Source organism: Dreissena polymorpha, chromosome 3 (assembly GCF_020536995.1).
Source record: "Dreissena polymorpha isolate Duluth1 chromosome 3, UMN_Dpol_1.0, whole genome shotgun sequence".
Classification (NCBI taxonomy): Eukaryota; Metazoa; Mollusca; class Bivalvia; order Myida; family Dreissenidae; genus Dreissena; species Dreissena polymorpha.
The window spans coordinates 150688946-150707351 of NC_068357.1; the positions used below are offsets into that span (position 1 = coordinate 150688946).

At 34.9% G+C, this 18406-nt stretch overlaps 1 protein-coding gene across 1 annotated transcript in view; it reads left to right on the plus strand.

Annotated features, from left to right (window-relative positions):
- Window positions 1-1465: 1465 nt before the first annotated feature.
- The window catches only part of LOC127871981 (T-complex protein 1 subunit alpha-like), a 62044-nt gene continuing 45103 nt past the window's right edge, over window positions 1466-18406 (plus strand). Inside the window, exons 1-3 of the mRNA XM_052415310.1 lie at window positions 1466-1595; window positions 13334-13419; window positions 17207-17335. Coding sequence (XP_052271270.1) covers window positions 1523-1595; window positions 13334-13419; window positions 17207-17335 — 288 coding nt within the window. The 5' untranslated portion in view covers window positions 1466-1522. The remainder of the gene's footprint in view (window positions 1596-13333; window positions 13420-17206; window positions 17336-18406) is intronic.

The following is an 18406-nucleotide window of genomic DNA, read 5'->3' on the forward strand; positions in this document are numbered from 1 at the left end:
CATTCCAATTATGTTGCCGTGGCTGTAAAACAACCACCATTTTAAATATATTATATTAAACTACGGCATCCGCGGTTTATAACTGAACTGGATATCACACTTCCCCACACAACGTGAAATGTGCGTGCTAGTTGAAGGTGAGAAGACACGACATGCTGCTGTATGATCCCGCGCCCAACGTCGCACAGTGTTGTGGCCCCTGCTGTTGCTCTCTCATATTAATGACCTACCAGAAAGAGTGAAATCCCACATCCGGCTATTCGCATACGACCGCCTACTGTATAGAGCCATAAACTCAATAAACCACCGAATTCTACAAGAAGACCTCGACAACAAACAAAAATGAGCCTATGCGGTTTAACTCAAAAAATGTTTATCTCCTCAGTTCTAAATCCAAATCTTCATTCTTCTACACCATTGACAAAACAATTCTCAAACACGTACAATAAAACTCATACTTAGGCTCGATAAGTCATTGTCGGCTCATGTACTAGTTAAACCGGAAACTCTTCAGTATACTAAAATGTACCCCGGGTACGGAAAATATACTAAAACGTAGACGGCCTATTAAGACTGTACCCAAGCTTTATTCCCGCCAAAAACCGATGTCATAAAGCGCGCTACGGAATACGAAACAAACTTATCTTTGAACAAAACCTGCCTCCACATTATTGTTTCAGTATAAGTTTCGATAATATAGAGGTCATTTTACAAAATATTGACATTAATACAAACATTATTAACTTGAAAAAAGCCGACAACGACCAATTTAGCGTTAAAATTCCTGAGTTCGTAAAAGTATATTTTCCGTAATCGGGGTACATTTAAATATACTTTAGAGTATCCGTGGTACATTTAAGTGGTACCCGAGCCGAAAATGACCAATTGTGCCAAACTTAGGCAAAACTTTCTCCAATAACCTGAAATGGAAAACTAACATCTCAAACATCATAAAACGTGCCTACTCTACACTAGGATTCTTGAGTGCGTCCATCGATCTTCGTCACGCTTCATCGCCAGGGATTACAAATGCAGACAGGCAGGATGCGTATCAGCCATGATAGACGATCTTAACATCCATACACTACAAGAGAGGCGAGGCCAACAAAGATTGGCGTTATTGTACAAAGTAGTGGTAGGGCACGTACCGGCTATCAATATTTGATCACTATTTGCATCGTCTTATGTCGAAACGTACTATAAGGGCTAATCAGTTTGAACCAGGGACCTATATTGTTTGTACATTACCCCATACATCAACCAAAATATAGAAATATCGATATTTTAGTTATTTTACGAAAGGATGTGCCAAACAATACAAACATTAAAGTTTTTTTCTGTTTAAAAGCATGTATAAAGGTCATCATTATATCAATAACAGGGATTTCGTTAAGTGATGTAACAAGCTATATTCCACCAGGTACGAACGAAATAACAGATACTACTCGAAGAAGCCGGTAAACCATGCTCAGAAACGGAAGTTGGTCTGAATGTCAATCGAATCGGCCATTCATGTACAAACATGGCGGACACCAGCTCGTTGCTTACTGTCGGTGGCGACCGTACAACCGGTCAAACCGTGCGAACACAGAACGGTACGACTATAAAAACTATACAATTTAAAACTACTTTTAACGGTCTCGTAAACTTTTTTAAAGATTTTTAATGGATTTTCCTGTTTTTCATGAAAAGCGATGAACACGAATATCACATGGTCTGGAATGTTCTTTTATGATGAAGTGGGTGGGGAATGTTATAAATTATATGTGAAGAATAGATTATTGATCTTTTAATTTATCTTTTACAAACATAGCGTTGTCTATATGTATAGCCTTAAGGCAGGAGAAAACCCAGTTTCAGAATATAATCGCCTGTCAGATTAGTCCAAATAATTAGACGTAAGCTACCCCACTTACGTCTAAACGGTAGTCAATATAAATTGCCGCCTAAGAGTCTTTTGATGATTTTTGCTTTGGCAGACTCTTGGCGTCAATAGTCCACTCTATCTTTTTAATAGCGAGAGTTTTCCTTCTTTGTCTATATTGATGCGCAAGGAATTTGGTGCGCAACATTCAAGCCCCGATATCAGACAGTTAATATCAACGGATTGCAATAATATTTACATACCTGTGTAGATAATTCATTTCTCAATAATGTTCCGTAAGAATTATGTAATGACTCTTTCAATTTTGCACGCCTGACCAATTTAAATCAACACACTACTCACATTTTCAATTCCAATCGCTGTGCCCGCTGTATACGACAGGTAGATTTTAATCGATAACGCAGCCTATTACAGGGTTCGCCAAAACTTGAAAAATCTGTCAGTCATTTGGACTGAGAGACTTGAAATTTTGTCAGTCCGAATCAGTTTCTGTCAGTCCCACTGTCCGACTAAACTATAACAGCAAAACACAACAAAAGAGAGTACCTTTTAGGTGTTAATTGGTTTTGATCAAATTAGAATACAATAAGAACATGTCCAAAGTCGATATAATGAAACAATTATTATATTAATAATAAACCACATATAAACCAAAGGCATGTCAAACTGTTTTTAGCCTCCACAGCTCTACAAATCTGTGTTGTTGAAAAGTTAGGGTGACATCCAATCAAATTTGACTAAATTGCACACACCCATTCACACTACCTTGGATGACTTCAATTTCTGTTTATTAGCCAATTTCCCAAGTTCTAAAACAACACCTATTGTTAAAATATTTTCTCTAAGCTGAGGTGGTTGATTTCCAGGTTCAACTAAATTAATGTCTTTCACACATATTACTTGATAGAAAGGCCCATGATAATTATCACCATCCATTCTTGTTGTCTGAAATAACACAAAACATAATGTTACAATCTATGAACAACAAATTGACACATGTCCGAATTTTAAATTATCCGAAATATAGTACATTGGGTGGAAAAACTTCGTTTGATTTCAGAAATTGTTGGTATGTCAATTAAAATATATCCTTCCTAGAACAATATAATAATGAAACTATTTAACAGAAATGCTCACAAATGCCTGTTGAAACAAGTTTTCATGCGGTTTTTGTTGTGGAGAAATTAAATGGAACAAACAAAATGGCGGACGCACCCGTTTGCTTTTTAAACAAAGACCGTTGATTTTGAACTCGCATGTGATAGTCAATTCTAATCCAACCTTAAACATAAAAAAAAATGAAGGTAACAAAAAAAGGATTTTGACAGAAGTTGAACAAAACGCATTTACCTTCTATTAATCCATTAGTACATTATACACTTTGAGTGATCTTTTTGAAACCATTTTTCATCCGATTGTGTCGGTCAGTCGGACCGATTATCTTAAATCACTTGTCGGTCCCGAAAAAAATTTGCCCGTCAGGACCTGCGGACCGACGGTTTTGGCGAACCCTGCTATTACACCGTAATGCCTTCTTCTGATTGGTTGATATTTAAATATTTCATAACATGGCGAGAGGTCAGTGATTGTATAGCGATTTAAGCAGAAGTTTAACTGAAACAAATTATGCATTTTAACTTCCATTCGACGCTATTTGAGGTAAAAATGGACTAATTAACCAAAACTTTATGAGTTGGTAATGTTATTTTGCAATTTTAAGCATATTGATATAATAGTATTGTATTTATTTTTCGTTATGGTTTTTGCAGACCGGAGTTTCAGCGTTCAGATTTATTCTGAACGCGAATTATTTCAGCTAGTCTAAACGGCTACCGTCGTTTTCCTATAGCAAATTGAGTTCAACTTAAACTTCAGTTTTTCTCGTTAAATCTTTGCTAATGCATAAAATTATCATTAATTAGACATAAATGTGAGCGATTACCTCTTAAATGTGTAAAAATTGTGCTTTTAAACCACTTATGTACATTTTTAAAAATAAACATACACAACACACGAAGTGTGTTTGTCGTTTATAGAATTACATTGAATTATCTTGAACGAAATTATTTTTTGAATAGGTTACACATAACCAATTGTTGTTGTACAACAAACCACATCACTTTTTAGCTTTCTGTACTCTTTAATTAAATGAAACCTATATGTGTGTGTTAAAACTACCAGTTGTATCACGGAGTGTATATTGATAGGAGATGAATCGAGTATTTGACCCTTACTGTAGTAAATTCAATCTTATGCAAAAACTATTCATCCGATTTTTTTGGTTTATACGTTATCTTGTTGCTTATTAATTCCTCTTTCAAAAAATATACGTTTTAGTATATTCCCGTTGTTATTTATGGATTTATAGCGAGATAAACACAAGAAATACACATTTTATGTTTTGCCACCGCGCGTTTTATCGTGTTGTGGCTATCGATCTTGTACAATAAGCGTACAGCGAAGCGCCAAGGTTATACATTTTGATGTACCCACTCACGTCTTTTGTTGAATTATAGTTTCATTTCTCGGCCGATTTTGACAAATTATATATCATTAGAAAGCTTACGTTACGAAGTAAACAGATATATAAATATATATTAAGTTTTTCTTCTGATTTCGACAGCCCGGCGAGTTATAAATTTAACTTTTGCAAATATCATACCGTTATGGATTTTAGAATCTAGATTTACGGTTGACATGTTCGTACTTAATACCAATTTGTAGCGTTCTTCTGATTTCGACACCCCGGCGATTTATAACTTTAACTTTTGCAAATATCATACCGTTTTGGAGTTTTAGAATCTAGTTTTAAAGTTGACATGTTCGTACTTAATACCAATTTGTAGCGTTTATATTTGGAGTTCAGTTTTAAAAAGTACATCTTGCTTAGGAGAATAGAATTCTGTATACGATAGAAAAAAAATTGTTTAAAAACGAAAGTAATTAAGGAATGAAGACGGAAGAAAGTAGCGCGCGTTCCTAACGCACTGAACTGATGCGATTATGCTTTTGTTTAGAAACCGGCCATTGAATTTCCTTTGCCATGATTATTATATTTTTTATGGAATATATTGTAGTATTTTGTTCACGAAACATATCAATAAACCTTATTATAAATAAATCTTAATAAATTAACAATTTCAGCTCTTGTTTATTACACAGAAAGGGTGTTAAATTTACGATGAAACAGCGTATATAGCGGACCCTCTCGATATTATTCGGCTTTGCATGCATACTTGATATAAAATGGGTGTCAAAAACATTCATCGTTTGCTGTTAATTATCAACGAGGGAATAATGTATAATTATATGAAATGTTATTTACCTTAAATTATCAATTTATTGAAGATTCTTGAAAATCACGGGCGGTGTTACGCAGGTCATTTCGTATTTTGACATCAGGGCATCATGTCTAACTATTCAAAATCAGATTTTTTTCACTGGGACGATGACGGCTTGGATTTAGACAGGCAGACGGATAGTTTATTCAGACTTGTACAACAGTACATCGTCTTCAACTCAAATATATAAATTATTTTTAGACGAATTGTTAGATGATTACACATATAGCAGTGATGATTCTGAGAATGTTGCCATGTTTCTTATCCGTGTAATCTAGAGTCCGTGGTTTGAGCATTTTTATCTCGGTGTTCAATAAAAGATATCTCAATAATCTTGTTTATTGATAGATCTGTGGTTTTATTGCCCCTGTGTTCAGAACAAACCAATTATCTCGTTATGATCAGATACTGTGCCGACTAGTGCTGCAACAATACGCCAAAAACCGTATTGCAATATATTGTCAGTTCAAAAACCCGTATTGCAATATATCGCAATATATTGCTAACTTGTACCAAAATTATAACTTGCCAATTACCCGATTATCCCGTATATTCCAGTTTTAAAGCAAATTCTGATAAATATTTACTATAAATGTGCTCAAGAATAACAAGAAACGCAAACATTTGCAAATTTTCTTAAGTATCAAATACATTTTGGCATTTGTTACTATTTAAAGATGTGATGAAATAACGTCCAACCGGGGCGTTTTTTTCCACTGAACACGCGTAATTCACCTGACGTGATGTTCCCATTTTTATACAACACAAAATACACCCATACTTTCCATGCGACGCTCTACACGTCTGTATAATTTTCGCGCGCTTTTTATTGAGACAAAGGATAAAGCCCTTTTTATGATGCTAGAATTTTTTATTGTCGCATTAGCATTAAAATTTGGAAGCGTATTTCTGAAATTCGGATTTCAAATTTAATAATGCTCAATTCAGAATCGAACGAAACATTTACAGCTGTTCGCAATTAATTCAACGATAATCTGTTCAAAAGCATCGAACGAATGCTCCGATGTAACAACGCTACTCCGTATAATACACTTTCAGAATGTTATTTTAACGAAAAAAAATAATATTTACACTGCTTTGTTTTGTTTACCTTGTTATCATTATTTCGGATGGCTTTTCTGGGCGAAATGTGAATGAATTTTGTAAAATTTTCGTACCGGTATGATGAAAATCGTATCGCAATACAATATGCAGATTGCGTATTGCGATATATACCGATATACCGGTATATTGTTGCAGCACTAGTGCCGACCAATACTAAATAACACTATGGTGTCATACGCCACAGCATGGACCTATTTATTGTGATCATGGAGTCTAAGTGCAAGACTTAAAAAAGTATGTTGTTTCGCTTGCGGTTGTTAAAGCCAAAACGGGGCTTCACAGCTGGCACAGCTGCTGATATTCGGATCTTAATACTAAAACTTATTTAGACCTTATTCTTAACCGTTACGCGTTTTACGATATCGGATTTTAGGCGGGAATACAACTCAGTGAAACTATTCAATTTCTTATACAACATTAAGCATATTAACAGTTATTGAAATTACCGTAACAATATCAGCGACATCTTTTTAAAGACTAAACACCTTTTCAAGTATTGAATTTAACATGTCAATAAAATATATTAATACCAAAAAAGGTTTCATTTAATATTGTTCACATTAAACCTTCAAATGAAAGTGTCACTTTAACTATTTCCGTGTCTTATTAAGCCGCGAATCGTTTGCTAAAAACAGTTAACAAAAAGGGCTACACGTTCTAATTCTTAATGAAATACAAAAATAAGTATAACATAATTAATAACGTCCATAAACACACACGGCAAGATCAAAGTTTTAATGGAAAACTAATATGACATTCCACGTAAATTATTATTTTCGTCTAAATCGAATACTATATATAGAGAAACAATGTATTTATAACCGACCAATGAGGTAACATTATGCAACTTTTAATTTACACAGTGCTATATGGCAACAATATGGAATTTAAACAGTGGTAGTGTTTTAAGGTCTGGACTATCATTACTTGTAAGTTTGTATAAACATTTTTCTAATGCAATTAGTAAAATAATGTTTATATTTTATGTTTAATAATTAATTGCATGATTATTCTGTGCTGTTATATGAATTTGATGCCGTTAAAGCTTCCGACATGAATTCATGTCGGAACGATGCTATTGCAAAATAACGTTAAACGATGTGAGGTCGATGTAAATCGACCTCATATTTATAGGAGTACTGTCAGATATGTTGTAATTTCATTTATTAGAGTAGCAGCAACTTGATTGTATTGAACGTTCTATTATTGTCAGTGTGGATTTGACTTGTCCCATTTTGAAGCATAGTTTTTCCTCCGTTATGGGAACCTTGCTTTCAACATATTTAAAGCCCATTTGATTTTCCATTAAAAAATATTATACATGGCAACAGTTACCAGTGTTTTTTTATGGCAATTTCGGGGCCGATATTCGGCCCCATTCCCCTAAAAAAAGAGTATATATTTTTCCCCCATTTTGTAGAAAAAATCCCCTCCTGAAGTAAAAAAAAAATATTTTTTTTTTTAGATAACTGTCTTATGATAAATATACAGGGCTCAACATTTATGGTTGTCCTATTGCCCCTGGCAAGTAAAAGTTGGGTCTGGGCAAGTTATTTTATAATCTAGTTGTCCGCCCAGAAAAGTGCAAAAAAGAACAAAGAGCATTTAATTTAGACTTTAATTGCTGTAATCATTTTGTTAAATGTTCAAAAATAAAAAAGGTTTTGTGGTGAATCATTTTGGTTTATCAAACAATATGAGGTTTACAGTTGATGTGATATTTCATGTTTGGGCAAGTTGCTTTACGTTCAGTGCAAGTAGATTTTGGAAGTACTGGTCCGGTAGGGCAAGTTGGTTTTTCGGTTAATGTTGAGCCCTGATATACAGGGATCATATTTTCCCGCAACATCAATCGGTCCGGATATAAATGGGGAAAAGTATCCGAAAATGTATATCCGAAATCATGACAAATTACGTTAAAATATATACCATTGATTTTGCCATTCATAAAGGTGGTATAATACATGTACAAGTAAAATTCCCTTAGGCATATTTTTTAACGGAACGAGTTTTCTCAACTGGTTTTATCATTTGGTATATCATTGTTGTTTCGTGTGCTGTTTTATCAGACTTTTCATCGTTGTCAATATTATTAATCTGTGTAAGTCTATACCGATGTTTTAAATTGTTGTCGACTCGATAATAGCTTACAAACATGCACTGAACCAAACAAATGTCTGTGCGTAGGTTGGCTACTGACAACAACTAACCAAATAATTAAGAAATAATTTGTTGTCAAATAACCCACGGCCGATAGTTTAGATGCGTAGGGATTTAATCACGAGAGCGAAGCATTTGAAACCACGCATCTAATTTTCCGGTCGTGAGTTATTTAACAACAAAGTATAAAGTACACGAATTATTTCGATTCTAACACGGTTTTACAAAAGATTTATTCATTGTATATTATTTTTCTTGTGTACTATTTTATGTGAAGTTCCGCCCATAAAAATAACTTTCGGCTGTTCTGTCGATCAGATCCGCGACTTTCATTCATAATTATATTACCGGATTATTACGCTGGTGGAAAATGTATCGGCATGTTTTGTTTAGTTAACAGCGCGTGCATTCAGACGCGTCTTTTCGGATGCGTCTTTAATCCGCTGTTCACAAGTTTTTGATTCTTGGTCTGACGTGCAATAAACCGGTCCTGACCGGTTTAGAGACTGCAGCGAATGTTTTATCACACCTTATCGAGATAAGAATGTCATTAGGGTGTGTTAGCATGTACACTGTGTAATCGATTTCATGACATGGGAATTCTAATAGCAAACTGAATCGGACCGACTGTTTGGGATTTTCAATCGGTCTTTCATGACCCCAATCGGTCTAGGACCGACAAAACCGAAAAAAATATGATCCCTGCTGATATATCTCAAATTTATTTCATAAACAACTAATAAAGTATATTACTATAATTAATATGATTTTGAATTATTATAAAGAGTTATATTAAGTTAGTTTTTCCCAAATCAGTTAATTTAACATGAATTGCATTTTTTTCCCAAAATGGCCAGGGAAAGGCCTGATGTATCTAGGTATATTGTGTCAATATTCGTTGATAAAAGCATTCCAATATGGTCCATTTTATTGAAAAAAAATGCTCACATTTTCCATTTTATCGATTTAAAAAATCCCAATTAGACTCAAAATGGCAAGGAAAACTAAGACTGTGCATGAAGGCTGAACTGTCTGAAACTAATGTTGAAAAGATCATTGGTGTATATTTAAGAAATAGGACAAAGACATTCAGCTGTGAATATTACATTCATGCATACATGTGTATATATTAAAGAGTAAATTTTTTTTTTTCCCCTTTTCCTAAAAATCGATGCGTTTTCCCCCTTCGGACGGGCTCCGCCACCATTCCCCTATAGGTGAAAAAAAACACTGGTTACCAATTCACTTCAAACAATAATATCAGGCCTGTTCATGGTGTATCTACTAGTCTGTTAAATGGACCCATTCCCAATGCAAAATGTTTAAATAATCCCAATTAAAAAAATATCTTATTTCCAAAAGAAATGAAACCATTTTTTTAAGAAAGAAGTGGCCAATGATTATTATAATTTTGTTTTATTTCACTAACATCTTACAAATTATGTAACTAAAATTTAGATGATTATGTTCTTCTAATATGAATTATTATAAAATGTTGCATTAAATTAGTTTTTCCCAAATCAGTAGATTTTAGCTCGAAAAATTCCTGATCCAAAGATTTCATTTTTTTTTTTGGCCAAAATGCCAAGGACATGGCCTGATTATTAGGCCACGACTTTTTTTTTTATTGGTTTACAAAAATTATTTTGAAAATGGTCCATCGGGCGGTCGAAAAAAAAAAAAAAAAAAAAAAACATCATTGGAAAAATAAGTTAATACTAATAACATCAGAACAAAGACATCATATCTTTTATAACCTTAACACAGAGACGAAAAAACCTTAACACAGAGACGAAAAATCAAATTATGCAATGAAATGAAACACATCTATATCTTCAAATGAAATGAGTCACCTAAAAGCACCTTTTGTAACATCAGGCAATTTTAAACACTCCATTAAATGACATGCGTTCTTCTCCCATTAAAACGAAAAACTGCGCTTCATTTCCGTAATTCACTGCGCACCATTACGCAATGCGATGCCCGTTGCATAAATCTTATATAAGATAAACTACTCATACACAAAGTATGTGTTTGCTCTTATTCGACTTATGACATCGTCCATGAAAAAAAATCGAGGTAGATCGATCCCCTCGTCGTCGCGGTAATGTTTGTTAAAGTTGTTGTTGTCATGAAAACTCGTTGATTTACAACGCAAAACGTCTTATTTGAACTGTCGCGAATTAATACAATCATATTTGTCAACTTGGCTTTTGCTTTATTTTGATAATTTAATCCAAAGTTTAATGTTAGCAAGTGTTTTACTGGAATTGTAAACAAGGAGCCAGTTAAAGTCTTTCGAAAATGTGCAGTCTGTGTGAATTGACAGTTTGACGTCATCAAAGGAAAGCCGCTTGCTGTCTGCAGCAATAAAGCGACAAATTTCGCGCCGACAAAATTGGCTTCCTTTGTCTAGCAATCAACATGCCGAACCAATCGTGCGTTTGTTTCTCAATTGCAATCCTCCAATTTAATAATAGCACGTGCATAGCTCCGCCTTCGAATCTTTTGCAGAGAACAGAGGCGGAGTTTAACGGTTAATTGAGCTAGTATTTTACGCAAGTTGAGTTCCGATTTGCCGAAATTACTCGGCCCTAAGCATTAAAACGACAAATACATTTAGCAGTGATTTTCCGAGATATACCGATTTGTTCCGATTTCCAAACTTTCTGTACAGTTCCTATAAACTATGGCGGACGTGTTTACAAAATTCCTAAACACATATATCGTAAACAATGGCAGTGTTTTATTGGATTATTTATACTAATTATCAAATTGCAAGGTTATACTTTTTCATCTACTATAATATCGGGTTTGTTTAATATAATAAACATGTTAAACAATATAGTTGCGTCACAGACTCGGAAATAAATTTTGATGCGGTCGACATTTTACTGACGCTGATTTTCCTATTGTCTGTAATTAAATAAATTTTGAGAAGTGCCCATAAAAGGACTGGTACATACTGTGTCACATTGAAAAATATCCCGATCTCTGTAAGGCCACGACTTTTTTTTTATTGGTTTACAAAAATTATTTTGAAAATGGTCCATCGGGCGGTCGAAAAAAAAACAAAACAAAAAAAACATCATTGGAAAAAAAAGTTAATACTAATAACATCAGAACAAAGACAACATATCTTTTATAACCTTAACACAGAGACAAAAAATCAAATTATGCAATAAAACACATCTATATCTTCAATTGAAATGAGTCCTAAAAGCACCTTTTGTAACATCAGGCAATTTTAAACACTCCATTACATGACATGCGTTCTTCTCCCATTAAAACGAAAAACTGCGCTTCATTTCCATAATTCGATGCGCACCATTACGCAATGCGATGCCCGTTGCATAAATCTTATATAAGATAAACTACTCATACACAAATTACCTGGTATGTGTTTGCTCTTACTCGACTTATGAGATCGTGCATGAAAAAAAATCGAGGTAGATCGATCCATGCGTCGTCGCGGTAATGTTTGTCAAAGTTGTTGTTGTCATAAAAACTCGTTGATTTACAAAGCAAAACGTCTTATTTGAACTGACGCGAATTAATTTAATCATATTTGTCAACTTCGCTTTTGCTTTATTTTGATAATTTAATCCAAAGTTTAATGTTAGCAAGTGTTTTTTTTTACTGGAATTGTAAACAAGGAGTCAGTTAAACTTCCGAAAATGTGCAGCCTGTGTGAATTGACAGTTTGACGTCATCAAAGGAAAGCCGCTTTCTGTCGGAAGCAATAAAGCGACAACTTTCGCGCCGAAAAAATTGGCTTCCTTTGTCTAGCAATCAACATGCCGAACCAATCGTGTGTTTGTTTCTCAATTGCAATCCTCCAATTTAATAAAAGCACGTGCATAGCTCCGCCTTCGAATCTTTTGCAGAGAACGGAGGCGGAGTTTAACTGTTAATTGAGCAAGTGTTTTACGCAAGTTGAGTTCCGATTTGCCGAAATTACTCGGCCCTAAGCATTGAAACGACAAATACATTTATCAATGATTTTCCGAGATATACCGATTTGTTCCGATTGCCAAACTTTCTGTACAGTTCCTATAAACTATGGCGGACGTGTTTACAAAATTCCTAAACACATATATCGTAGATAATGGCAGTGTTTTATTGTATTATTTATACTAATTATCAAATACTTTTTTATCTACTATAATATCGGGTTTGTTTAATATAATTAACATGTTAAACAATATAGTTGCGTCACAGACTCGGAAATAAATTTTGATGGGGTCGACATTTTACTGACGCTGATTTTCTTATTGTCTGTAATTTTTACCCGAAATAAATTTTGAGAAGTGCCCATAAAAGGACTGGTACATAATGTGTCACATTGAAAAATATCCCGATCTCTGCAATATATGTGAACCAATCGGTGATTGTACGTACTTGATTTTATTCGCAACCGTACTCAAACCAGATCGATTTTTTTCTCGTTTCGCTCGTTTTGCAGTGCGGTCGGGAATAAAATATTTATAAAAAAAGACGATTTTCCGATTTTTTTTCCCATTTTCCAAAAATTAGGGTCGGCGGTTTTGTAAACCAATAAATATAAAAGTCGTGGCCTAATATATGTGAACCAATCGTTGATTGTACTTACTTGATTTTATTCGCAACCGTTCTCAAACCGGATCGTTTTTTTTCTCGTTTCGCTCGTTTTTCAGTGCGGTCGGGAATAAAATATATAAAAAAAGACGATTTTCCGATTTTATTTTTTTTCCCATTTTCCAAAAATTAGCGTCGGCGGTTTTGTAAACCAAGAAATATAAAAGTCGTGGCCTTAAATGTGTAATTGATGTTCAAATTGTAGTTATGGCTGCAGCAACAATTGCCAACATAGTAAAAAGCAGTTTAGGTCCTGAGGGCTTGGACAAGATGCTGGTGGATGATGTTGGGGTAAGTATTTTACCTTAATTTTATTGTATTACATTATACTTTGTTTAGTCTTTGCCCTGACAATGCGATGTAAATTTCTATATTATTGCAGTTATGACATACTATTGATGTACTGCGGTTTTTATTAAGCCTCTCTTGAAAGAAAGCAGCATTTGTCCGAGTGTCATGATGCTCGTCTGAAAATTCCTGTCTCAGCAATATTTTGATAGGTTTAAAAATAAGGTGACATACAGGTTAACACTTGCATTCCCTACCTCTAAGGTCATGGTCATACTAATGACCTAGAGGTCTAAAGTAAAATTTGGACTTCAAAAGCATGGAATTCCTGTCTCAGCCATAGCTTAACTATGTATTTAATGGGCACATTAGGGGAGTCAAAAGTAACATTTGGAAATAAAAGTGCGTGTTTAATTTTATATTTTATATATTTAGTATATCAAAGGGATATAAATAAGAATTATCTAACAAGAACTGAGTATCTAAAATCTACAATTTTGAGTGAAGAATCATTCTTTTAAACTCAGGGCTTTCCTTAGACCTCAAATCTCAAGAGTCAATGACTCTTAGGATCAAATTTTTAAGAGTCAAAATCAAATTTGTATGAGTCATAATTTTAACGCAAGAGAGTCAATGATCTTTTGTACTTTAAGCAAATTACTGAGATATAATATATAAAAAGCAACACATTTACAAATATCTAAACATTTATTTCTTATATTCCAGTCAATAAAGGAGATAATGCAAACATACATTGTGACCAACATTGTCAGCATAGTGAAATCAATATGAAAAACACTTGCACTTGTAGTGACAAAATATATATCAGGGGTGTCAATTGTCCCAAATTGGAAATACGGAAAATTAAGCAGAGATTCAGAGACCGTAGGATAAAGGGAATAGAGGACAGACAGGGGTCTAGCAAGGCTCAAAATTTTGGGAGAAGTCACTTCTCCCTAAAGTGAAATAGGGAGATTTGGCAACATTTTTGGGAGAAATGGTACATTTGCGTCATAAATCTTAGTTTTACGTATATTTTGCAGCAACTTAATGGATAGTGGTTTCTGTTCAGCTTTCAATCAACTCTTCACTGTTTTATACAATAAGACATGTTAAGTGTATAAAACTGACATTTTCCTCATTTCTCATTGATTGTTGATCATGATTGTACTTTTAATTATTTTTCTTCTGAACAGGTGCATCAAATAAACTTCAATAGTAACAAGCCAGTAATGTTCAGAATCTATTTACTTCCTTGTTAATTTTAAGCAATTCAACATACAATCACATTTATATTTTGTTACAAATATTTGTATTAAATTTAAAATTCATTTAAAATCTCATTTTATAGCAGAGATTCCAAATCTGACCTGTAAAATTATGGGCCCCATATATCTATTGCCGGTGCTAGGTAACATCTTCCCATTTGATCATTCCTTAGTCTAATAGTACTGTTTTAATGGGCCATTTAACATTGCTGAATCATAGTTATTGGTAGCCAGCAGAAGGCAATTAATCAAGGCATCATCTATTAACAATTTCAAGAAGTGTTATAGCTCCAGACTGTTCTTTTGAATGTTCAACTTTGCATTACCTGTAAATGGGGCAACTTATTGCTGAGAATTCTCCTGTGTCCAATTCTCCACATCAAATTGATTTTAATCAGTCAATGTCTGGCACAAAGTAAATCATTAAAAGGAGGAGAAATCACTTCGCCTTCATGATATTAATGTGCGAAGTGAAGATTAATTGGGCGAAGAAATCGCCCACTTCGCCCACTCGCGAGACCCCTGGGACAGAGCCCCTCGAGCCCCTGCTTATTGTTATTCTTTTTTTTTTTTCTATGTGTAATTTCTTGTGAGTTCAATGCGAAATTTTATCAATCAGACCATCGGTAACACCGCATGTGTATTCGTCATTCTAAACAAAATGTTATCAAGATCGTTGGAAATAAATAAAAATCGACGAACCATGCGGTATCCGAAAACGACTGTCCGAAAACAGGTAGAGATACGTAGTTTGCGAATGAAATAAAATGTGTTTTGTTTGTCTGCAGAAAATGAAAGCCAGTTATAAGTAACCTAGCAAATACGCAATTAATATACAGTTCGGTTGACATATTGTTTTAAGTATGATATTGCAGTCAGGGCTTTTTTTCCTTCTTTGGGACCCGCCGAAAATCGGCCCTTTCCCCTCAATTTTTTTTTCCCCTCAGCAGGTAAATTTTCCCCCAGACTTCATTTTTTCCCCTAAAAAAAAAAAAAAATTTTTTTTTTTTTTTTTTTTTTTTAACTTTTAATACTTAAGTTAACCTGATCCAGTGTAGAAAATATAACATATTGCATAATTAAATTATCTGTTGCCTTAATTTTGTTTTAAAAACAGCAAAATATGTTGAATTGATTATTTAAGACTTTCCTTATTTTCCCCAAAATCCGGCGTTTCACGTGATTTTCCCCCCCAAAATCCGGCATTTTGCGCGATTTTTTTCCCCTCAAAAAAGGCCAGGCCCTTTCCCCAAAATCAGATAAAAACCCCTGGCAGTGCTTTACTTTGCTAATAGATAATTTATAGTTGGCGGACATTAGCAACGTTCGTAAATGGTACGGTTTTCGAAAAGTAGCGAAGATGTTTTGTCAGTTACTGCTCATGTCAGTGCCAGCCGTTTACCATCAAAATACCTCTTTGAACTAACTAATCGGATTTACATTTATCTCAAAATCGACCCTGAACAGCTCAAATCCAGATTTAATTATTTCATGTGCCATCTTTACCGAAGACGTGCGACAAACACGCCGATTTTCTATGCCGTCTCAAATGGTCAATTATTACACCTATGTTGTAATCAATTAGCACATGCAGCATCCAAATTTGTCACTTTGCCACACGGTCAGTTATACCAGTTCTTAGGTTATTTTTAGCAACTGTGGTGCAAAGCGTGTAAATTGACGTTGTAGACAGTACATATGCCAGCATAACTTTCGCGCGTCTTTGAATGGAGCAAACATGGAATAAAACAGGGTTGGGTACACTGTATTCAGCATTGAAAATACATTCTGACATATTGTGGAAGTATTTCTCAAAATATTGTGGATACGGATGTTATAATTATATATTGGATATTATTAAAACTGACGCGGGTGAGTCCATTCTGTTTTAGTGGGTTTAATACATGTCGTTTCTGCAAACAGCCGATAACAAACGCTCAGATAAATAATGGAACGTTGATTCACGCGTCATCGAACCAGCAGTGTTTTAATTGGTCATTACTAGATTTCTAAATGGGCAAAACTCCGCCTACTGGGTGGACTTGTGCTTCAATGATTGGAAACGGGCAATAACGGTTAGCGTCTACCAAAGGATACTCCGCCCCAAGCCAATTATAGATTACTCTTAACAACTTTTAATCTCTTTGACGCAAGTCGGTACATTCCCCCAGGTCAAATGTGACGCATGACGTCATTTTCTCAAGAGTCAAACTAAGGTATTCTGTAATTTTCAAAACCCGGGAGCTTGGGTTAACGGAAAGTCCTGAAACTACTTATAGAACAAGCAGGGGCTGGTTAATTCAAGAGGCAAGTTTGTTTTCCTGGAACAAATGTTAAATTCTGTAGGGTAAAGTGGGGCCCTTACCCACATTTAAATAAACCTACCACAATTTAGTAATAATTTTCTTTGAATGTCATAAACAAAGTTATTTAATATAGATTTTGTTATGTTGTTCTTTTCTGCATTAAGATAATTGATGTTTTGATACAATGATACAAAATTCATATGGTTGAATTCTCAGGATGTTACAATCACCAATGATGGGGCAACCATTTTGAAGTTGCTTGAAGTGGAACACCCTGCAGCCAAGGTTCTGGTAGAGCTGGCAGAATTACAAGACCAGGAAGTGGGAGATGGCACAACATCAGTGGTAACTTAGTAGAACTGAATCAGATAGGGTTACAGCAATTTTTCCCCCATTAATTTGTATCAGTGATTTTTTTCGTTCAAAATGGGGTCCGATATTCGGCCCCATTCCCATTTGGGAATAAGTATATAATTACACAAATGGGACCTAAAAATTTGGAATTGTGTTAACAAAAAAAAGAATACTTATACCCCCACTAAACGAAGTTTAGGGGGGTATATAGGAGTGAGCTTGTCTGTCTGTCGGTCGATCCGTGTCCGCTCTCTAATTCAAGTAGTTTTCATCAGAGCTTCACCAAACTTGGTCAGAAGTTGTATCTAGATGATGTCTAGGCCAAGTTCGAACATGGGTCATGGCAGGTCAAAAACTAGGTCATGGGGTCACTTAGTGCGTTTTAAACATTGAGCATGGTGTCTGCTCTCTAATTCAAGTAGTTTTCTTCAGAGCTTCACCAAACTTGGCCAGAAGTTGTATCTAGATGTCTAGGCCAAGTTCGAACACAGGTCATGGCAGGTCAAAAACTAGGTCACGGGGTCACTTAGTGCGTTTTAAACATAGAGCATGGTGTCCACTCTAATTCAAGTAGTTTTCATCCGATCTTCACCAAACTTGATCAAAAGTTGTATCTAGATGATCTAGGCCAAGTTCGAACATGGGTCATGGCAGGTCAAAAACTAGGTCACGGTGTCACTTAGTGCGTTTTAAACATTGAGCATGGTGTCCACTCTAATTCAAGTAGTTTTCATCCGATCTTCACCAAACTTGGTCAGAAGTTGTATCTAGATGATGTCTAGGCCAAGTTCGAACATGGGTCATGGCAGGTCAAAAACTAGGTCACGGGGTCACTTAGTGCGTTTTAAACATTGAGCATGGTGTCCACTCTAATTCAAGTAGTTTTCATCCGATCTTCACCAAACTTGGTCAGAAGTTGTATCTAGATGATGTCTAGGCCAAGTTCGAACATGGGTATTGGCAGGTCAAAAACTAGGTCACGGGGTCACTTAGTGCGTTTTAAACATTGAGCATGGTGTCCACTCTAATTCAAGTAGTTTTCATCAGAGCTTCACCAAGCTT